General features: G+C 35.7%; 4 protein-coding genes across 12 annotated transcripts; 2 read left to right on the top strand and 2 right to left on the bottom strand.

Moving 5' to 3' along the window:
• The first annotated feature begins 125 nt into the window (after nucleotides 1–125).
• Nucleotides 126–3,542, top strand: LOC132200767 (kynurenine/alpha-aminoadipate aminotransferase, mitochondrial-like). The gene is made up of 9 exons (XM_059626470.1): nucleotides 126–269; nucleotides 1,662–1,765; nucleotides 1,824–1,992; nucleotides 2,047–2,236; nucleotides 2,331–2,456; nucleotides 2,510–2,653; nucleotides 2,710–2,889; nucleotides 2,941–3,067; nucleotides 3,135–3,542. The coding sequence occupies exons 1-9, from the start codon at nucleotides 247–249 to the stop codon at nucleotides 3,401–3,403; spliced, it is 1,332 nt and encodes a 443-aa protein (XP_059482453.1). The 5' UTR covers nucleotides 126–246; the 3' UTR covers nucleotides 3,404–3,542.
• A 4-nt stretch (nucleotides 3,543–3,546) lies between these two features.
• On the bottom strand, nucleotides 3,547–8,219 carry LOC132200763 (CSC1-like protein 2). Of its 3 annotated transcripts, none has more exons than XM_059626459.1 (15): nucleotides 8,102–8,219; nucleotides 7,829–8,025; nucleotides 7,405–7,597; nucleotides 6,992–7,212; nucleotides 6,740–6,931; nucleotides 6,494–6,679; nucleotides 6,358–6,438; nucleotides 6,192–6,306; nucleotides 5,881–6,140; nucleotides 5,663–5,813; nucleotides 5,413–5,606; nucleotides 5,164–5,352; nucleotides 4,972–5,108; nucleotides 4,632–4,915; nucleotides 3,547–4,391 (listed from the first exon to the last, which is right to left on the bottom strand). In XM_059626459.1, the coding sequence occupies exons 2-15, from the start codon at nucleotides 7,834–7,836 to the stop codon at nucleotides 4,161–4,163; spliced, it is 2,442 nt and encodes an 813-aa protein (XP_059482442.1). In that variant the 5' UTR covers nucleotides 7,837–8,025; nucleotides 8,102–8,219; the 3' UTR covers nucleotides 3,547–4,160. The 3 variants fall into 3 exon arrangements, with proteins under 3 accessions (XP_059482442.1, XP_059482441.1, XP_059482443.1); XM_059626458.1 differs by having other exon boundaries at nucleotides 7,829–7,932; nucleotides 8,102–8,210; XM_059626460.1 differs by having other exon boundaries at nucleotides 3,547–4,388; nucleotides 7,829–7,932; nucleotides 8,102–8,210.
• A 2,738-nt stretch (nucleotides 8,220–10,957) lies between these two features.
• On the top strand, nucleotides 10,958–13,500 carry LOC132200766 (cyclic GMP-AMP synthase-like receptor 1). Of its 7 annotated transcripts, none has more exons than XM_059626466.1 (10): nucleotides 10,958–11,149; nucleotides 11,421–11,437; nucleotides 11,755–12,012; nucleotides 12,071–12,244; nucleotides 12,300–12,394; nucleotides 12,461–12,581; nucleotides 12,642–12,800; nucleotides 12,858–12,989; nucleotides 13,042–13,164; nucleotides 13,213–13,500. In XM_059626466.1, the coding sequence occupies exons 2-10, from the start codon at nucleotides 11,432–11,434 to the stop codon at nucleotides 13,423–13,425; spliced, it is 1,281 nt and encodes a 426-aa protein (XP_059482449.1). In that variant the 5' UTR covers nucleotides 10,958–11,149; nucleotides 11,421–11,431; the 3' UTR covers nucleotides 13,426–13,500. The 7 variants fall into 7 exon arrangements, with proteins under 7 accessions (XP_059482449.1, XP_059482448.1, XP_059482452.1 ...); XM_059626465.1 differs by having other exon boundaries at nucleotides 11,344–11,437; XM_059626469.1 differs by having other exon boundaries at nucleotides 11,253–11,437; nucleotides 13,042–13,142.
• A 696-nt stretch (nucleotides 13,501–14,196) lies between these two features.
• On the bottom strand, nucleotides 14,197–20,435 carry LOC132200764 (G-protein coupled receptor Mth2-like). The gene is made up of 7 exons (XM_059626461.1): nucleotides 20,291–20,435; nucleotides 19,102–19,589; nucleotides 17,520–17,792; nucleotides 16,211–16,289; nucleotides 15,438–15,631; nucleotides 15,207–15,369; nucleotides 14,197–14,860 (listed from the first exon to the last, which is right to left on the bottom strand). Exons 1-7 carry the CDS (start codon nucleotides 20,341–20,343, stop codon nucleotides 14,560–14,562), a joined length of 1,551 nt encoding a protein of 516 aa, XP_059482444.1. The 5' UTR covers nucleotides 20,344–20,435; the 3' UTR covers nucleotides 14,197–14,559.
• Nucleotides 20,436–21,061: the final 626 nt, after the last annotated feature.

Raw genomic sequence — 21,061 nt, 5'->3', positions numbered from 1 at the left:
GGCCGCTGTGTGTCGTCTGCAAAAGAGGGTGCGTGTGATTTATAACCGCAAAGATCATTTCAATTGTGTCCAATTTGCGTGAGTCAAGTGGTGTGTTGCGGACGACGGTGCCCACGAGCGACGGTCGCTGATTGGCCACCAGCCTCCGAGAAGCCGCGTAAGAGATTGCAGTGCAAACCCGAGGCGCCATCAGTTTTGACCCGGTGTCCAAGCTAGTAGGTTGTGTCTTCGTCGGCGCGTTTCACCATGAGAAAGTTTGGCCTTCTCAGGTAGCTACGGTGGAACTTGTTTTCTGCCTATTTTGTGCACTGCAATTATCGTTTTACTTTCTAATCTCGGTTTTCGCTTATTCCGTTTTTAACATAAGATTTTTCTCATATAATTTTCGTTTTATCTCATTAGAGGGATTATTAAAAGCAGATTAAAAGTAATTAAACAGTTATTATTATTACAATTTTTTATTATTTGGTTCACGTTGCAGTCTGTTGCATAAAAATTTAGTACATTTTAAATCGCGTTAGAGAATTATTTCTAACATTATTTTTGAATTTTCAAATCTATTTTATATTTATTTTATCATTAAAATTTGAATTTTTATTACAATTTTAATCCTGTTAAACAATAATCTTCATATTTTAATCACACTTGTCATTATTTCAAACAGTATAATTAATTTAAGGTTCAATATCCATGTAGAAATTGAAAAAATATTTAAGAATTTGAATCGCAATTCTCCTGCACTGCATATTACTATCGCAAATTTTGGATTTTCCAAAATTTTTATCTTGTGTGTCATCGCAACATCGTACGATCAATTTTCATCAGCGCTGTTTTAATTCCACCAACACAATCGAGCATCTGCACGAGCATATTATGCAATATTATTTTATCTCTTATCATAATGATGTGCGTCACTTGTGTTTAGTTCCCCGTAAATGCAACATTTTATTTTTTCATTTTTTAGCATCATGCAATGATCCAGACTTTAGAGAAAATTCATCAATAATAATTCTATCTATTCTATCAAAATCAAAATAAATTTTTTCTTTACATACAGGTGATTGATTCCCCAAATTTAATCTGTTTCACAAAAATTTGTGATAATTCATCGAATTTATTGTAAAAGTAATACGGTTTGTTTCTAATCACTCTTGTAAACTCTCAAATGTAAACAAAGTAAGTAAAATTAAGTATTTCTGTGTCATTATAAACCAGATTGAGCCGGTTCAAAATACGCGGAAGTGAGCGGGCGACCGCTCTGCATTCATTATAAATATTATTCTGATTGTTAGCGGCTTTGTTGTATGCAGATAGATGGTCAAGGACATTCAAATTAAAGCGTTCGGATGAAGAGTGGCGGCAACGACAAATTTGCGAGACGATAATTTGTGCTCACAATGACAAGCATAATTTGTTTGTCTGCATTGCGTATTGCATAAGAACGATTTCGTTAAATCGTACTTTCATCGGTGACTTAAATAATTGCAGGCACCTCAGAGGTGCTTTAAAAAAATTTAACTAATAATTTATTTCTTAGAGCGCCTTTTTATTGAACTTGTTCACCTCGCCAAACCTGATATTTGATTTTCTTAATTATACGTTATACTGAAATATAATTCAAAACTTAAAAAATAACCGAGCGTATCCTATTCAAATTTCAGCAAGGCCCTGCCTAAGTTGCAGCCCAAAAGCATTCCCATCGATTATACAAATTTCATGAACGAGGTGGCTTTGTCCAGAAAGCCGTCTGTGCTGCGCGAACTAAGTAATTATTTTGTTATAATCTTTATTAAAAAGCTGTTTTAATGGAAATAAAATTTCAGTGAAAAATCATGCTACCGCTTCAAAAGAGGTTGTCTTCATTGGTGAAGGTTTGCCTCACCCTGAAACCATGCCCTTTCAAGATATTTCCTTCACCCTCAAGGATGGAACCAAAACCGTTCTTCAAGGCTCCGAACTCGTCACTGCTATAAACTACCTTCCAACCCAGGGGTAATAATGATCAATATTTTTGAATTTGTTTTTAATTCAAACCCAATATATTAGAAACCCCGCGTTTGTTAAAAAGCTACAAGAGTTCATTTTGGAGTACCATTCGCCTCCTCGATGGGAGGAACGCGATGTGATTGCAACCGTCGGCTCGCAGGACGGCCTGAGCAAGGTCATCGAGATGAGTTTTCGAAAAGGCGACTCGATGGTCGTCGCCGACCCAGTGTACTCGGGACTTATATGCAATGTACGTGTATTATTGTTGGAAGCCGTACAGCATGTTTGCAACGTCATCCATTGACGCACACGAGACAAAAATAAGCACAGCTATTTTTCTGCAGGTTCGTCCGTACCAAGCAAATCTCATTTCTGCGGCTTTCGGTAGGAATGGTGTCGACACAGTGGAAATGAAAGAAAAACTCACTGCAATTTGGGCGTCACGATCAAGAGACGTAAAAATTCCAAAAGTAATTAAAATTAAAACAAAAAATGCTCTATAAATGATTTGATCTTTTTAAAGTTGCTATATTTGAACCCTGTCGCAAACAACCCTAGTGGACATGTGATAAGTGATGAGCAAAAGCAGGAGATTTACGACATTGCTTGCGAATTCAATTTGCTCATTCTCGAAGACGACCCTTACTATTTCCTCAGCTTCCAAGAGGTTAGTATTTTTTCCCACTTTTTTAGAGATCAATATTAATTTTACTTGATGTACAGGAACTTCCCAAAAGCTTCCTATCCATTGACACGGAAAATCGAGTTGTGCGCTTTGACTCTTTCTCCAAAATCTTTGGAGGTGGATTGAGGGCAGGCTGCATGACGGGGCCAAAGGAAATCGTTCGCGTTATTGAAATGCACATGCAAGCGTCCGTCCTTCACACTTCCTCCCTTGCACAAGTAAAATTTAATTGAAATTAATTTACAAAATAATACATTCGTTTTTACTAGATGATAGTTTTGCAACTTCTAAACCAGATGGGCTGGGACGGATTCAAAAAGTACACCATGAATGTGAAAGAGTTTTACAGGGTACGCAGGAACCAAATGATAGCTCTTGCTGAGAAATACCTTACAGGTAATTAATTGCAGCTTAAAATTTGTTGAATTTATTTTTTAAATAAATTTTTGTTTGGCCACTCCAGGTTTAGCTGAATGGGACGTGCCAGGTGGCGGAATGTTCCTCTGGGTTAAAGTGAAAGGAGTGGAGGACGTGTTGGCGATGGTGATGGAAAGGGGACTGAAAAAGAATGTGATGCTCATACCAGGACACGCGTTCATGGCCGACCCTTTGAAACCCTGCCCGTACATTAGACTGTCTTATTCACTGGTGCCCATGGACGACATCGAGAAGGCCATGCAGAGGTTGGCTGCTCTCATTAAGGAAGAACAGCTCATTGAATCTCAAAAGTGAACAAAACAAAATTTGAACTCAAATGTGCAAACAAAATGTAATAGTTAAGTAAACAAAAATACTAGTAAAAAAATGTGATTAATGTGATAGCTTGTAAGCTTTTAATAAATGTTAAGTTTTCAAAATAATTAAACAATTACGTCATTGTTTTAATTCATTGCATGGCGGATTTTTTTATTTTAAAATTTGGTTTCACATCACATATCATAACAATGATTAGAGCCTCAGTTATCAGACATTTCAAATCAGTTACATAGTCATTTTGCTCATGATGGTTACGAGAATATCAGCTCAAATATATTATATAATAAATAGGAGGATATTTAACTATATCATTTGTTATTATCGGCTATAAGTGGTGTATAATTTATAAACAGACTAATTTTCCAGAGACTAACAGCACAAAGTGCAAAACTAATCAACAATTACTAATATTTAATAGTACAAAATGAGCCAACAGCCAACAAAATTAATCAAACAACGGTGGCAAGGTTCCAATATGTTGCAATAATAACTCATCACTTAACAATTAATGTTAACCATAAACAAAAATGAGATGTTTCTCACCAACCTGATTATATTAAACAGAGCAATAAAAAAATAAAAACACCTAGAATGAATATTGACAAGAAAATGCTAGAGTCGAATTTAACACTACAAGAGAAGAAGTGCTTTGGCTTGAGATTAGATGAATAAATTATTACATGTAAGAAAGAAAAAAGTCATAGTAGGGAAAGAGGTGTAAAATTGTCCATGACTAGACCTGCTCATACCTGCTCTCCATGTTTTGGTAAAACCTCAAAGTCTCTTCAGGGTCTCTATCTAAAGGAGAAGAAGGCACTGAGTCAGCAGACTGTGTGCCGTAGCCTGGCGTGTTTCTGGATGCACTCAAAGCTGGCGGTTGCAGCACCGAAGGGACAAAGTGTCTGGATGGAGTGGTTGGCTGAGAGTTAGCCAGTTCATGGTTTTGTCTGCGCCTTGATTTCTGCTAATAATTACATATTTTCAATTCGTTTGTCAGTTTCATTTTGAAGACAAAATTAGGAAATAACAATGTGCACAAACAGCAAAAAAAAAGTGAACCATAAAAATAAATTAGCAGCACACTGAACAGTAACTTACAGCATGGCAACTGGACTGAATAAAATAAAAACATGCATCACAGCTAGACATCTAATTAAATTTTGATTCATTTTTAAAAACAGCGGTCATTCAATATTCTTCTTACCCTGGTATAAGTGATGGGACTGAATCCTTTGCAGCAGTTGAGGAAAATATGGGACAGCATGAAGAGAATGGTCAAAACGAGGCCAGCTAAAGAGAAGATCGTGATTCCTCTCAAGCCAAGTCGAAGCAGGGAAATGCACATGAAACTGAGTTGCAGCAGAACTATCGAGGCGATCACACAGATGATTGCAGTCTCGTGAATGCTTTGGCTAATTTTAGAAGGGCCGTATGCAAAGTAGATGTTGTAGCGATCGACCAAATGTTTTAATACCAGGTACAAGAGGCCTAGAAAATATCAAATCAAAACTTCTCTGGAAGAAAAAATTTAAAATCAATTTTACCAAAAGGAGTTATCAGAGGGCAAGAAAGACTGTACATGATGGTCATGGCAAAGATCAAAAGCATCCAAGCATATTGCACGCCGAACGGGAATTCCCAGAGGATGGCTTTTCGCACACTTGCCGTCTCCGCTGCAGATCTGTGGAAATTTTTTTATCAGATAAATTTTTCTCCCAAAAATATCTTCAACTCACTTGGCAAGACAAATTTTCAAAGCATACATAAAAAGCTCAGGAAATCTGATAAGCTCGAGAGCAGTGCCCACGAAAGCGGACGTGGTGGCATAGCTTACAAAGAATGCACCCTTGTCAGGCAAGAAGAGACACTCCCATCTGTAAGTCTCGTTCTTTTGGTGAAGGGCCCACTCCACAAAGGCCTGGGCACTAGGAATTATTTAATAATTAGAAAAAAACCAACCGTTTTGGGTCGTTAGAAATAAATACCTAGTCAGACCAAGTGAGGGTAGAATAATCACCATGAAGAGGAGGAACAGGAATGTTTTTCTCATTATGGAATGATTCTGCTTTGATCTAGTCCAGTGCGAGAGCCACTGGTCTGAATACGAAACCAAAACTGGCATCAGAGCAGCAACTGTCCACAAAAGGAGTGTGGGCAGGAATTCGGACAGAACTGGGCTCTGAAAATTCATAGTTAAAAAAAATATTGGTTTTTTATTTCACTTTTAAAGCTCACCATTTTCTGGAGCTCGTTGGAGAAGTTCAAGGAGTCGAGCATGTTGACCACAATTGCAGGGGTGGTGAGGAAGAAAAGAACAATAAACAAAATCAGGTGGATGATGGTAGCTTTCAGATACCAGAAATTTGACGAAACCGAGAGATTTTCCCTGGAAATTTAAGCAATTAAAAAAATAAATAGATAACTTTTTGCGTTGAAAACTAAAAAAGACTTACCAATAAATGTCCTGTGGCATAGGAGCAAAATCAACAGTCCACACATGTGGTTGAAGGTTTCTGCTCAGGCTCGACGACGATGGGTTTGCAGCACATTTGCAGGAGGTGGTGTGGTCTTCGTAAATCTGACGAGCTTCTTCGATAGTGGACAAGGTTACAAAAGCCACACCAAGAGGCTTCTTCAAAGCCTTTTCTTTCTCATCTTCAACAGCATGGCTCAGACGCTCTTCTTCATTAGAGTAATATTCGAGAGCATCAACCTTTGGAACATTTCAACTAACATTTGTGAAAAAAATTATGAATTAGATTACCTCTTTTTTGCAACAACAGCAAACATTTCCACAAATATGGGGGCGCATGTGCAGATTCTTCCCAGTATTTTTTATGTAGTTGTCGCAGTAAACCTTGGCTTGAGCAGCAGTTTCTCTATCATAATTAAATTAAATCTCAATAAATTAAAATTAAGTGTACACAAACCTGGCTTTATCTAATTGACTGACTTTGGTAATATTGTAAGCCAGCTGGATGTCAATCACCTCAATATGCGGATACGCCTCTCTAAATTTTTTGAAACCTGTAATTACAAAATATTTCTTACATTGTTTATACTAACCTGAAATGCTTCTGCAAATCATCCTTGTCACAATATTGCCTGGGAATGTTTGTGATCATCAAGGTCCTTGATACGTGAGAATCCTCCTCCTCCAAGTGCATTGAGACGGAAAATCTCCTCATTACAAAAATACCAAGTGGAAGGTAAAGCACAGCCAGAACAACATGGGCCCATAACCACTCGGAACTTTTTTTAAATAAACATAGCTTATAAGGAATACAAAATTTTAAATTTCTAAGTATTTACTCGGGGCTTAAATTGCTGACAGTGGTGTGGCCAAAGGTTTTCTCATCACCCTGCAATGTGCCTTGGAAATTGATGGGCAAAACAATGGCCAAGGAGATGAAGGTCACAATGATCATGTAAAAGATGACGTGCCGCTGAAAAGACAGGTACTGGATGGCGTCAGGACCACTTTTCCGCAGAATATCGTCATCTCTGAGAAAAGTAGAGAATTCAATACAAAAATTAAATTACCTTAAAAAAATTATTTTGTACTTGATTCTAAAGACCGCAAACAGCCAGCTGCCAAAGCCTTTTTCAACAAACAAGGTTGAATCGACCGAGGCAACAGACTCGGCGTCAGGTGCCGAGGAACTTGTAATCACATCGTTGCCATAGAACAGTTGGGTCCACCTCTCTTCTGATTTTTGCACTAGAGCTATCCTCCCATAATTCCAAGCTCGCTTTCTTAATATGGCAAAGAGCACCATCAAAACCTAATAAAAATACAAATCAATGAAACAAAGTTCTAAAAGCTAAAAAAAAAATAAAGCAATTAATACATTTATAAATCATACATTGATAAATAAATTTATTAGTTCTTCTTATTTCTATTTGCTTTATCTTTTAAACTTTGCAAATAAACCCCCTATTCATTAATTAATAACAAATACAGATATCTAGCTCACCAGCCAACACAGGAAGTTGAGAAGCAAATTTTCTGGAATTCCTTCATAAACCGACGTAAATATCCTCGTATGGTTATTTCTGTAGTAGCCGCATTTGTCTGCAGGTCCATCACCGTCCTCGTACGGATCCATTATTGGCGGCGAGTGTGTGAATGTGTTCCTGAATTCAATCGAACTGCCTGGACCCGAAGACCTGCGGATCACATGTCTTTGGTTAGGTGACATCATCGATTTTTTTAAGGTAAATGCATGTTCGCGTGAGTCATTTAAGCCCAAGAACCTGATTGGGTCTAGTATGTATTTGTAGTTGTGACACTTGAGAAGCTTAGAGGGAGGTAGTGCGGTGTCATATTATTCATATTATTATCGTGTACAGCGTCTTTACTACGACGGAAAATGCTAAAGAAAGAGTTAAAAATCTCACCTAGACATGATTTCGCCTTTAATTATTGCTGTGGTCTGGCGACTTCACTAATTATCTTCGGGCTAAGACGTCACTCAAATTGGATTTTGCCATCTAATATCGTACTGCGGTGAGTCGTAAAAGCATTAAATTTGGAGAACACAAATGTGGGGCGAAGTCACATTAAATTATCGGCTTCGTTTTTGTCGGCCTAAATTCTAAGAGAATGTTGCCGACTAGCATTTCATTGTTTCTAGTTTGGAAAGTATTAAGCGAAATAATTTCTTTCCTTACCTCTTATTATAGACAAACAAACAAATTGCGAATAGAGATGATAAAATTTTGACGTGTTTTTGACGTCCGTGGTCCGTGTTGAGATCAGCCCGTCATATCTCTCATTGGAGAATCGTTGATCACTAAGAGCTTCTCGCTCCTCCGTAGGTGGCACTGTCGGCGGAATTTGAGAATACGACTCTACGGTGCTGCCCCCAAGCGTTGCATGGCTTAATGCATGGCGATCGGCATTTCGTTTTGTGCGAATGCAATGTTTTTTAAGAACGCGTTGGTATTAATTATTCAAAATTTCAGTGTTGATAGATAATTAAACTATGTATTTTTTGATATGCTAGTTTTAAATTAATTTTGACTAGGAGTGGAGTTATTAACGTTTCCGCAAGAATTTTGTTTTTTTAATTTTAAAAATAGAGAACAATTTTAAATAATATAAATATTTACAGAAACATGTTGCCAATTAAATTTTCTACAATTTCATTCATAACCTCAATGACGTCAGAATTTTTTTTACTGAAGTAAAAAAGGTTCAAAAATAAAATATAATTTTTTTATATAGAAATAAAATTTTTATAATTTTTTCAAGATAACCAATCGATTTGAAATTTAATTTTAATCTTAAGTCTAAATTTTCATTTAAAAATATTCAGCCGTTTTAAAATTAGAAAATAATATTTGATGGCATCTCAAACTGCTGACGAAGACGAGTGGCGGCGTCAGAGCGCTTTCGAAGAAGCAAGTTGCAGCTTAAAAACGGTTGAATATTTTCCTATGAGAATTTAGGTTTAAAATCAAAATTAAATTTCCAATCGATTGGCTATCTTGAAAACATTCTAAAAATTTTATTTCTATGTAAAAAAATTATATTTTATTTTTGAACCTTTTTTACGTAAGTAAAAAAAATTTTGACGTCATTAAGCTTATGAAAGGAATTGTAGAAAATTTAATTGGCAACATTTTTCTGTTAATATTTATATTATTTGAAATTTTTCTCTATTTTTAAAATTAATAAATCAAAATTCTCGCGGAAACGTTAATAACTCCGCTCCTATTCAAAATTAATTTAAAACTAGAATATCAAAAAATACATAGTTTAATTATCTATCAACGCTGAAATTTTGAATACTTTGAATTAACGCGTTCTTAAAACAAATTGTATTCGCGGAATTGTCTATCAAAACGAGCGGTTCTCGCCCGACGGAGGTGCCCAGAGGTGCCAGCGAAATCTGATCAACAGCGCCGCGTATGGAGGGGCGACGCACTATTTGGAGGTTTTTGGCCGTTTTCAACCAACCACATTTCACAGCAGGAGAGATCTGACGGGCAATTTGTTTTAGAATAATTTGTTATAGAACGCGTTAATTCAAAGTATTCAAAATTTCAGCGTTGATAGAAAATTAAACTATGTATTTTTTGATATTCTAGTTTTAAATTAATTTTGAATAGGAGCGGAGTTATTAACGTTTCCGCGAGAATTTTGATTTATTAATTTTAAAAATAGAGAAAAATTTCAAATAATATAAATATTAACAGAAAAATGTTGCCAATTAAATTTTCTACAATTCCTTTCATAAGCTTAATGACGTCAAAATTTTTTTTACTTACGTAAAAAAGGTTCAAAAATAAAATATAATTTTTTTACATAGAAATAAAATTTTTAGAATGTTTTCAAGATAGCCAATCGATTGGAAATTTAATTTTGATTTTAAACCTAAATTCTCATAGGAAAATATTCAACCGTTTTTAAGCTGCAACTTGCTTCTTCGAAAGCGCTCTGACGCCGCCACTCGTCTTCGTCAGCAGTTTGAGATGCCATCAAATATTATTTTCTAATTTTAAAACGGCTGAATATTTTTAAATGAAAATTTAGACTTAAGATTAAAATTAAATTTCAAATCGATTGGTTATCTTGAAAAAATTATAAAAATTTTATTTCTATATAAAAAAATTATATTTTATTTTTGAACCTTTTTTACTTCAGTAAAAAAAATTCTGACGTCATTGAGGTTATGAATGAAATTGTAGAAAATTTAATTGGCAACATGTTTCTGTAAATATTTATATTATTTAAAATTGTTCTCTATTTTTAAAATTAAAAAAACAAAATTCTCGCGGAAACGTTAATAACTCCACTCCTAGTCAAAATTAATTTAAAACTAGCATATCAAAAAATACATAGTTTAATTATCTATCAACACTGAAATTTTGAATAATTAATACCAACGCGTTCTTAAAAAACATTGCATTCGCACAAAACGAAATGCCGATCGCCATGCATTAAGCCATGCAACGCTTGGGGGCAGCACCGTAGAGTCGTATTCTCAAATTCCGCCGACAGTGCCACCTACGGAGGAGCGAGAAGCTCTTAGTGATCAACGATTCTCCAATGAGAGATATGACGGGCTGGTTGAGATCGCTCAGCTGACAGCTGCTCGGGGCCAAGTGGGGAGTACAGAAAAGAGTTATGTAGAACGAGTCGTTTTTTACGTTTTACGGACTTAAACTTGAAGTAAATTTTTAAAACAAAAATATTTTATTTCAACGAAATAGAATAATTTTCATTAAGTATTCATGCTTTTTTAAATATCGGATGTGATTTTCATGGGGTTGATTGTATTTGATAACATAATTATGTTCTCTTTCTTACACCCCTTTTGAAAATTAGCAATAATTTTGTTTTTGCGAATTTTTTGTGTTTTTACCGTTTTTACTTTACTTAAACTGTAGAGCGAGACTGACTGTGACCACATTGTCCACTCTTATGTCTCTTGTCAAAATAGTAGACAGGAAAGCAGGTTTATTCATAGTTATGTATTTAGATTGTTGAGGGGGGGGGGGGGACAAATGTGTCTGTTTTAGGGGAATCACCAGCATCTAACAGTTTCGACTTGGTTTCGACCCACTAATTTTTACTATAGAGACTAATTGTAAGTCACTATGAGCTGAGCACCAAGAAGAGCGGCGGACTGGACTAGGGCAGATGAGAAGGAGATGCCAACGAGAAACAGAAGGAAAAACCGTCTGAGTTCAAACTGTTGTTCAAACTCTTTGGTGAGTTAGAGTTAGGTGATTTTTCCGATTTTTCTTTACAGTTATACATAATTTATCTCCGAAATTATTGTTAAATTATTTTTCCAATTGTATGATATTGCAGCAGTGCTATATTTGATAACATATGATAACAGTCCATTTATATATTTTGACGATGAATTTCATGAATTATGCATGAATGCTGGAGTAAACAGTCTAATTCATTCATTGGTCTGCTTGGACGCTGCTGAGCTGATTTATTTTTTTGAACATCTTGCGACTGCTATATTAGAAGCAATCATCATGGTGGTACGTTTTAATTAAAATAGTATGTTATAAATTGAAATTATTTAATATGATTCTTCAAAAAATTTAGTCAAATTCAAGTATATTAACAGTATAATAATAACGCATAACACATGTTTATTAATTTATACAGTAGATTGAAAAAAAATCTGAATTTACTTATTCGATCTTTTAATTATTTATTATAACGATTTTAGAAGTTAATTATCTTTTGATTATATATTTTAAAGCCATAAAAAAGTAAATTTATGCAATGGTAAAATATTAATTAATTTTGTCCTCTTATAACAGCAACTAACACCTTTTTATTTTAATCTCAGAATCCGGCCACTAATAGGAAAAACGGCAGGCGCAAAAAGGTGCCCAAACAAATTGTAGCACAGCCTGCTAATGCGCACCCGTTTTCTGCTTTGCGAATCAACGGAAGGAATCCAGTAAAACATCCTTTTCCTCTGGAGGAAACTTTGGCTGTCAGCCGAGGGAAAATAAATACAATTCCTGCTCTCCAGCAAGTGCTGCAGACAATTCGCATTGACGACGACTGCAAGCAAGATAGCAAAACCATCATCCATGACTTGGTAAAATTTTTCACAATGAAAATTGCGTATTTTAAACATGTGTGTTCAACAAATTTAGATAAAAAACAATCTAATCAAGATCATGAAAGAAAAATGCGAGATTTTCAAAAAACATTATCGGGACCTTGCTTTTGTGGGCAGTTTCTACGAAGGCTTGAAAATAACTGACGCAGACGAATTCGACTTGAACATTGTTATGAAATTGCCATTTGGTGCTCACACCCCTTATGAGGTATATTTAATAATTTGATTACAAATTTCAATTTTTCATTTGTAAAATGTGGCAGGTTTGCCAAGTACCAAAGGCGCCTGGACACATGTCCATTAAATGGGATCCAAAGTATTTAAAGAAGATTGAAAAGAGCTGTTCAGAAAACATAAGGTACTTTTTTTTAATAATTTAACACACATCTTCACTGTAGATTTTAAAATCTCTTATTTTCTGTAGACCAACTTTTAAATGGGTTGATGCTCAAGGTTATCTTTTAACAAACAAGATCCTCCAATACATGGAGAGTCTGGTTGCTAAGAGCGTGGCGGAGTACAACAGTGAACTCTATGAGGAGGATGTAAGAAAAATTAAATTTCTATCAGGAAATTTATTTAACTTTTCCTTCTTTCCTATTTAGCAAATTTCAATCACAAAAAATGGTCCAGCATTGACTCTTTGGCACCAAAGTGAAGATATTTCTGTAGACTTGGTCCCAGCATTTGACTTCCCCGCCAGAGATTGTCCTCCACCACCATTTAAAGATCCATCTATGTATTGTCATCCCCGAAAAAATATGGTATCAGTGTGCTAAATTAAATCTGATCGCAAATTTTATATTGATCGTTCACCGCAGCGTTGGTTTATTGTCCCAAAACCACTGAAGCAGCATGGATTGGAAATTGCATGGAGGCTGTCGTTTAGTGAGCACGAAAGGGAAATCCTTTACGACTTAGGCTGGGTCAAGCCTGCCATTAAAATCATGAAGGTTAAATTCAGTCAATTACCAAAAACTTTATGAAGAATTGAAAAAAATATAGAGGATTCGAGATATAATGGACTGGAGAACCCCTGACAGCTATTCTCTGAAAACCGTGGCCCTCTGGCTCCTTGATTACGGTTACTTGACACCGGATGACAAGTTGGATTTTGCCTTTGAAAAAGTATAATTAGTCCAATTTTTTTTTTTTAATCTTTGATCATTATTTTAGATGGCAAGGGGACTTATGTACTACTTGGACAAAAAGAAATTGCCTCTCTTTTGGGACCCACGATTCAACAAGTTTGAGGACATGAATCCTGCTGATTGCAAAAACAAATTCAACTTCTTGGACAAGTATCTGAGAAGCGAGAAAGACATTGTTGAGCTCTGTGAGCTGGCTGCTGAAGATTCTGAAGATGAAGATGATGAGTTCTATGATTAGTATGTAGTACACATATTATTGTTTTATTACGAGAGATATGTTGTAATTTGATAACAATATATTCTCTGTGGTGGATTTTAAATCTTTTTTATTGAAAATTTCATAAGTCGGTGGACTGCGTGGACAAAAAATAGTTTTCATTATTGTGGATGGCCTTTTTATGCGTAGCTGATGTTATATTAGTTCATCTTTTGAATTTTATATTCTTATACTAATTTTTTTTAATCTTAAAATGGTACCATTATCTGATCTTTCATTTTAATTAATTTTGTATGTCTTTAAAGATTTCCTCATTTGAAGCAATGATCTTATCAAATTGACGCATATGATCAAAATTTAAAATCAGATAAGATATTGTAAATACCCACTATGTTGAAGCTGGTCGATTAACAGTAAATTATTAATATTTGGTATTTTCCCAACCACACAACTGCAGACAACCATAATTATCTTGGCTCAGTCAAGCGTTTGGTAAACAATTGAGTAAAGCATTATAAAAAGGAACCAAATCATAAAAAAAATCAATTATTTATCAAGGTCAGCTTTGATTGTAATCCTTTTTAATCATATATTTTCAACTGTCAAAGTGAACAATAGAACAGTGTGTAAATGATAACCTCCATATCTTCACTTTTTGTCTGGATTTACTGAAATTTAATATAAAATTTTCATTATTATAGGAAATTTTTAATGAAAATATTTAAATTTAAAATGAAACAAACATGTTAAAAATAAATAACCAAGGTTTGAATAACTTAAACAATTATAGTATAAGCAGTAATGGAAAGGTACTTTGTAAGCCATTCCACTAAAAAATTCAATTTATTTCTGGCATTTCATTTCAACGCTTTATGCAGTATGAGATGTAAATCTGAATACACCAACTAATTCACAAGACATCCATTGAGTGTGTGAAACATCGATCAAGCTAGACAAATGTCTAAAATTAGTTCAAAAGATTTCTGACCTTCACACAGCTTATAATGTTCCAAACAAATTGGCTCTCAAAGCGTTTATTGACGCTTTCAAAATTAATACTTAAAGGCGCGGCAAAACGACTTCTGTTTACACATTGCTCGCATACTCTGTGCGGATAGATAAATACACACGTAGGGCACACACATGCATATTATGTTAATTCTGGCTCAGCTCCTCCACTTTGGTGTTGGAACTTATTTTCCGCAAGTGGTTAGCGCCGCCAGCGCTTACCAAAGTGTTCTGCTGCTCCATTCCACGGCCAGGGCAAAGTCGTTCGCGCAGCAGGCGCCGAACCTTGGGTTTCCAGACAAAGATGAGGAAAATTGCCAGTCCTTGCAAAGTGTTGCACACGTCTGTAAGCAGCCACATGTAGGTTGGTCCTTTGACTAGGAACGAGATGACCTCCATTATCCATGAAAGTCCCATCACAATGAACAGTTTCAAATACAGAACAAACCTGAAAATTTAGAAAAATTACAGATCGTAAAATGCAGATTTAAAAAAAATAACAAAAAAAAAAAATTGTTGCAGAAATGAAAAATTGGATCACTCATTGGTTATAGTCTGTGTGTAATTGGTTTTAATGTAAAATGTAGATTTCCTGCTCCCTGTCATGAGTGTTCTAATAATATCGCAAGTATTTTTTGTGTGCATATTATACCCTTCAAGCAGCTGCTACAACTATTAATTGTATACTTTGCTCGGCTTGACGGGAGGAAAATTTAAGTTTAATTCTGGTTGATCAACTAAAATTAGATATTCTCAAACTTGAATTTTTATATATAAATTTGCCGCGCACTTACTTTTGCTGCTTGTCACTGCTACTTTGGCTGTCATTCCTGTTCAGCATGCCGGTACCTTTCCTCAGTGACACGATTCGCATGGCTGTCCTTATGAAGAGAATGAGATTCATGATCAGCAAAATGCTGATCGGCCCAAAGAAGTAGACCAAGACCGGCGATTTGTCTACAATTTAATTTAAGTTTTTATTTAATTATTCAGAAATTATAAAACAAATTCTGCATTGACCGCACCTCCGATCGGACTGTACCAGCACGAATGCTCTCCGAAGCGAGGCCTGGGTATAAAATTTGGCAATCCAGGCGTCAGATCTGCTATGATGCAAACGGTGAGAAGGAGCAGAGGGCAGCCCCATGCGTAGGTTGAGTAAATACAAAGCTTTTTGCGCTCTCGCTCGGCACTTGAGCCGCTGATGGTGTGCACTCGGCTGCAAATTAAAGTGAAGAGTGAAATGCACGCAGGTAGATTTTGAATAGATCTTCTAACAATGTAATAAGCCTGAACAAAGAATCAGCATATTGAGCTTCTTGATTTTAAACACGAATTTTTAATTAAATCTCAATGCCATGTTAAACAATGGGAGATGAAACTTCAAATATTTAATTAATGATATCCATAATTTATTTTTAAATATTTGCTATCCAGTTTATAATATTCTTTTTGCCTTCAAATGAAGCATATTGAGGAGAGCTATTATTTTATATTTAATAATTTCAACTATTTTAATTGAAATTTTATTTGAAATATTGCTGACGTCTGAAAGAGGCGTGCAGTTTTCCATTTGACGTTATTTTATAATAATTGATAAATCCCATCATATGTTACGGGTTAGAAGGAAGTTTTTTAGTTAGATAAACAATCATAATCGGCAGCCCGCATGTCTATTTTATAATTTGTTTCCCTTTGGCCGCTGGCAGGCTAGCGATGCGCGTAAAAAGGCGCGCCGCTTTTTTATTTCCCATTTAGCATTATGATTTATTGTAAAGTGATTTGTTTGTTTTCTCACTTGAACATCCAGCAGATGTCGAAGCACATGATGTTCAGCCAGAAGAAGGCGGCGGAAAAAGTAAACTGGATCACGAACGCTGAAAAAAGACACGTTGGAAATAGATTTTTTCAAAAAAATACACATTTCTTAACAGTTCCATAATGATTAATCAAAAATTATTCCTTATGAATAAATAATTTTAAATATTAAATAAGTTTTATTAATAACAATTAAGAAATAGATTTTAAATTGTTCTTTTGAATTTTTTGTCAAATAATTTTTAACACACAATATAATGGACTATAGACTGCCAAAAACTCGACCTTTTTTTGGAAATTTTAATATATCCCACGTCGCGTATTTTGGGTTTGTTTGACAATTAAAAACTACTACTCTATCGACACCTGCAATTTATTCGCAAAGGTCGTACGATTAGTCAGCACATCCTGCTGGTGCCGCGGCGCGACGACCAGCGAAAAAAGATACACGGAGCGAATGTGTCCTCGCGTAGTTTGTTATTTTGTAGAGTGACAGCTGCCGCCTTTCATTATACGACGGCGCAGAGACTATAGAAGTCGATGGGTTTTTTGCAACAGGACCACGCCGCATGGGACTAATCAAGCGTCCTGCTGCGCGATAAACATTTTGTTAAATTAACAATAACAACGTGCTGGGAAAGTGCCAAGAGAAATTGGCTGAGCTATATTACACTCATTACAGGAGAGATGGGCTCTCCAATCATCTCTAATCAATATTTGACTTATCCTGATTGGCTTTCGTCCGGCCCGGTAATAGGATAATTTGCTTGTACATTCACCTTTAGAGAGAACACGAAACGACTCTTTGTTTCACTCTCACTATATTGCGACGCTTGTGTCTCTTGTGCAACTAAATTTATATGAAATCATTTTTATAGAGTAATAAAAAAAACACATTTCAGCTAACATTTTACATACATTGTATGGTTTAGGGTTTCAAAAATATGTTAAAAAAGTTATTTTAGAAAGCTTAAAACAAAATTTTTGTTTTTCTTCACGCCTTAAATTTTTTTAATCGCTGTATGGCTACAAAACAAATAAATCCGGCGTCACTTTACCACAGTAAATCGCTAATTTGGCAGAATATCAAAGACAAATTTTAAACTACCCTGACACATGCTGCGCAATATACGAAAATGTAAAACGGATGTTATGCAATTATAGCCCACCACCGCGCGGCACAAAGTCCTGAGCGCGCATAAAAAACGATTTCGTCGGCACGTTGTGGCCCAAGTATAGTGAGTGTGACACACAAATTAATGGCACCATAAACTTTGACAGATTCTTACGTATGAAAGTGCAGAGCCAGCCGGGAATGGTCTCGGTGCCAAGTTGGACGATGGAGAGCGAAAGGTAAGCGGCCAGCAGGCAGCCGACGTGACACATTAGACACTTGCCGTGCAGGTTGCGGAGCTGCGGCAGAAGAACATACACCAAAAGGGTGATGGCTATGAACACCGTCGACAGCAGCATCCCCACAGCGTAGACGTTGATGAGGGCGCCTTCGACTTGGTTTGAAGGTTCCTCAGGGAAGCAGAGAATTGCAGAGACGTAATCAACATCTGCGAAATAAAAATTATAGAGCAAAAAAGATGATGTATATAATAAAAAAGTAGAAAATTTTACTAACATAATTATATCTATCAAACACTCTATTGCCTATATTGAATTGATTTTTAATTAATATTTTTCCACAAATTTTTTCAAAACTTAATTGATTTTGAAGGAGTTTCATAATAATAAATCTTCAAGAAATGATCATTTTTAGGACGTGGAAAGCGAGATCTCACTTTGTTTATCAGCCAAAAGCGCTCTTTCTATAACCTTTAGAAGCATAAATATTTTCTCTCTGTCAACCTTGCCTGTCCCTCAAATTTACATCAGAGCACACACAAAACTTGTTTGGATGGATATCAAAGTATTTTTCCACAAATTAGAACAACCACGATTAAATTTTTTTGGTTGCTGCACGAAAGATAATTAATAATTACAAAAAATAAATTAAAATAATCCGTTGGATTATATAAAACACAAAACTACAAGCTTAAATATCCAGATATTTGATATGATGTGCGTGTTTAGAATTTCTCAAATTTACTTGGACAGATATAGGGGAAAACATCTAAACATTGTGAACTGGCAACTCCTAAATACTTCTTTTTCTCCTCTTATTGTTAGTAGTGTACCGTTACGAAGAGGGCTAATCTGCATTAATTATCTTTCTTCTTAAAGAGCTACTCAAGAGTTTTCAATATTCATATCTGAAAGTCTTCTTGCACGATTTAAGCACGTTGTGAAGACTTAATATTACTCTAAATGAACTTTTTTTTTAAATTTGAGCATTTATTATTAAAAAAAGATTATGCAATGTTATCTCTGCAATATAAGCTCCAAAAGCTATATCATTGGCTAAATTTCTTTATTGCTATTTTGCTAAGATATGGGGTACCTCTACGAGTTATCATTGAAAATGAGTAGCTCAAACAGAAGGTGAAATGACGAATTGATAAAAACGAAGAGGAAACGTACTTGTCATAGCAATCTTCCATGAAAAATCATAAAATAATAAATAGCCAGTTAGAAATGCATCGTCACCACAAGATCAAAGATCATTAGAGTTAGGCATAGACTATAGAGAGGACGTAATTAATTTTTCCCAGCTGCATCAGTCGGCATAAAATGCAACAATATAAAAACACAACCGCAACTCACTTGGATTTCCCTGACCTCCAGACTCAAATAATTAACTGCGCCGTGTGTTTTTCACAAACAATCCGACTACCTCCGTTCTCACGTTAAATTAAGAATCATGTAAGTATCTTAAGAAAATTAATGCTACATGCGGTAGAAAAATAAATTTTTATCACCAACCTCCAAAATGTTCTACGCAGTACATGGAGACGTCGATGGGCTCCTCCTCAGCGAGAAACTTCAAGTCACCGTTTGCTAAAAGGGTGAATTTGTCATCTGGCGATTCGTCAGGGTAGAGCCTGAAACGACTTTGAGGACAATTTTGGAGACCTGTCAGAAAGTAAAATTCGTCGTTGGCCGATTTCGGTGGCAGGAGGTTGCGGAAAACAGAGGTGCGGAATTCGCCAAAGCCGCCGTCCCTTGGCACACACTCAGTCGAGCCGTTTTTAATGTGATGGTCCTCAGCACAGCATTTCCGGATGCATTTTTTCACGAGGCAAACGCACCCGCGGATAGAGTTGCCCTCGCGAAAGTATTGGTGAGGCGCGTAAGTCAATTTACGCTCTGTGTCCAAAAGAGTCTTGTTTGGGAATATGTGGAACTTTTGGATAAGGACCGAGTCCTGAACCAAGCAGGGTTTCACATTTTCTTCAGCGCTGATTGATAAGCTAAACACATAATTAGAAATTCAAAAGTTTAGTTCTTAAAAAAAGGATATATATATATATTTTTTTTTTTTAATTTTTTCCACTAAAAAACAAAAATAGGTTGCTTCTTGTTTTCTTAAAAAGCTTTTTTATTTTATTCCGTTTTTAATAATTGTAATTATAAAATTTTGATTAAATTTAGTTCTTCATGGGTTCGTGGCACATTTCAATTATTTATTATAATTTGCGGCTTCAAGAGTGTTTTTCATGCATGACTCGCAAATTGCAATGTTGAGCAAGCAAAGTTTTATCTTCATTATGTCATATTCCCTAGAAGAACACTTACTTGTCCATAAGCAAAACTTCTTGTTATGGCTATTAATTATAGCATATAGCACTAAAAAACAATTTGCGAAAGTTTTTGAATGCCTTTTAAAGCATTTATCTACAGACATTCTGCTCCAGTGGTATCATAAACGGCTTGCAGACACCGTGCATTTGTTGCAGATGTGAGTCATAAATATTTAAAAATGAAATAATAAATTTCAAATTTCAAGAACTAAAAAAAATACAATTAAATAATTTTAAGATACTGAAACGTGTGGTAAAGTAAAAATCTATGTAAAGAGTAATGAATATAATTTAAAATTTTTGCATTACTTTCATTAATCAATTTAAAACAATGGATATTGATATTTTATTACAATTCGGTTTTTACGTACCTGATGAGGAAAGTGGTGAACAGAATGAATAATGTATTCACCGGTCCAAGCATTTTGAGGATCTGTTATACTCTTCAGTGAGTCACATCTCGCTGCATGGGAAGTTTTTGTCCAACTGAATCAGCGAGTGCAAGCCGAGGATCGCGGTCTCATCTCGCGCCTTCGAAACCACCGACACCCCACTCCTCTCGCATTATATAGCTGCTTCGTATCAAGTATAGTGTGTTTGTAATATCGGCGCGGTGCTCTAAACGCACAGCGGCCGGCCTCGCGCCCCTGCCGCGGGTGAAAGTGTTATTTATTCCCAGACCGCGGCCGCGTCCCAAGAGAGACACCAGCGTGAAAAAAAAAATAGAAAAAAGGCAGACTCGAGATCTCATGTGACAAATGCGAGGAAATTTGAACATAAGCTCTCGAGTGGCTAAATCGAGCTCAGAAAGTTTAGAGTTTAGTGCATCACTTTCAGGAAGAGGCGAATCCATCATGTTCGTTATTATTGGGTGATTATTTAACTTTGGTGCGCTCGTTCTGGAAAGTGATGTTTGTTGTTTGATCCTTCTCTCGAGATGAGCCGCATTCCTCACTTTTGACATTAATATCATTGATTTCTGATTTGGCGCTCACTGAACTGCGTGTGACTGCTTCCAGTTTTCAACGTCGACCGCGGTTTTATTCTTTTATTGTTGGTATTAGGTCGCCTCTCTGGGGAGTTTTATTGCGTGCCTTTTGACTACTGCTAAAATTTAATTACAATATGTGAATGCGGTTAAA

The sequence above is a fragment of the Neocloeon triangulifer genome, unplaced genomic scaffold, assembly GCF_031216515.1.
Source record: "Neocloeon triangulifer isolate White Clay Creek 2 clone unplaced genomic scaffold, ASM3121651v1 ptg000014l, whole genome shotgun sequence".
NCBI classification, from domain to species: Eukaryota; Metazoa; Arthropoda; class Insecta; order Ephemeroptera; family Baetidae; genus Neocloeon; species Neocloeon triangulifer.
Note: the sequence above shows the minus strand (reverse complement) of the source record. Positions and strands in the feature narration are given on the sequence as shown.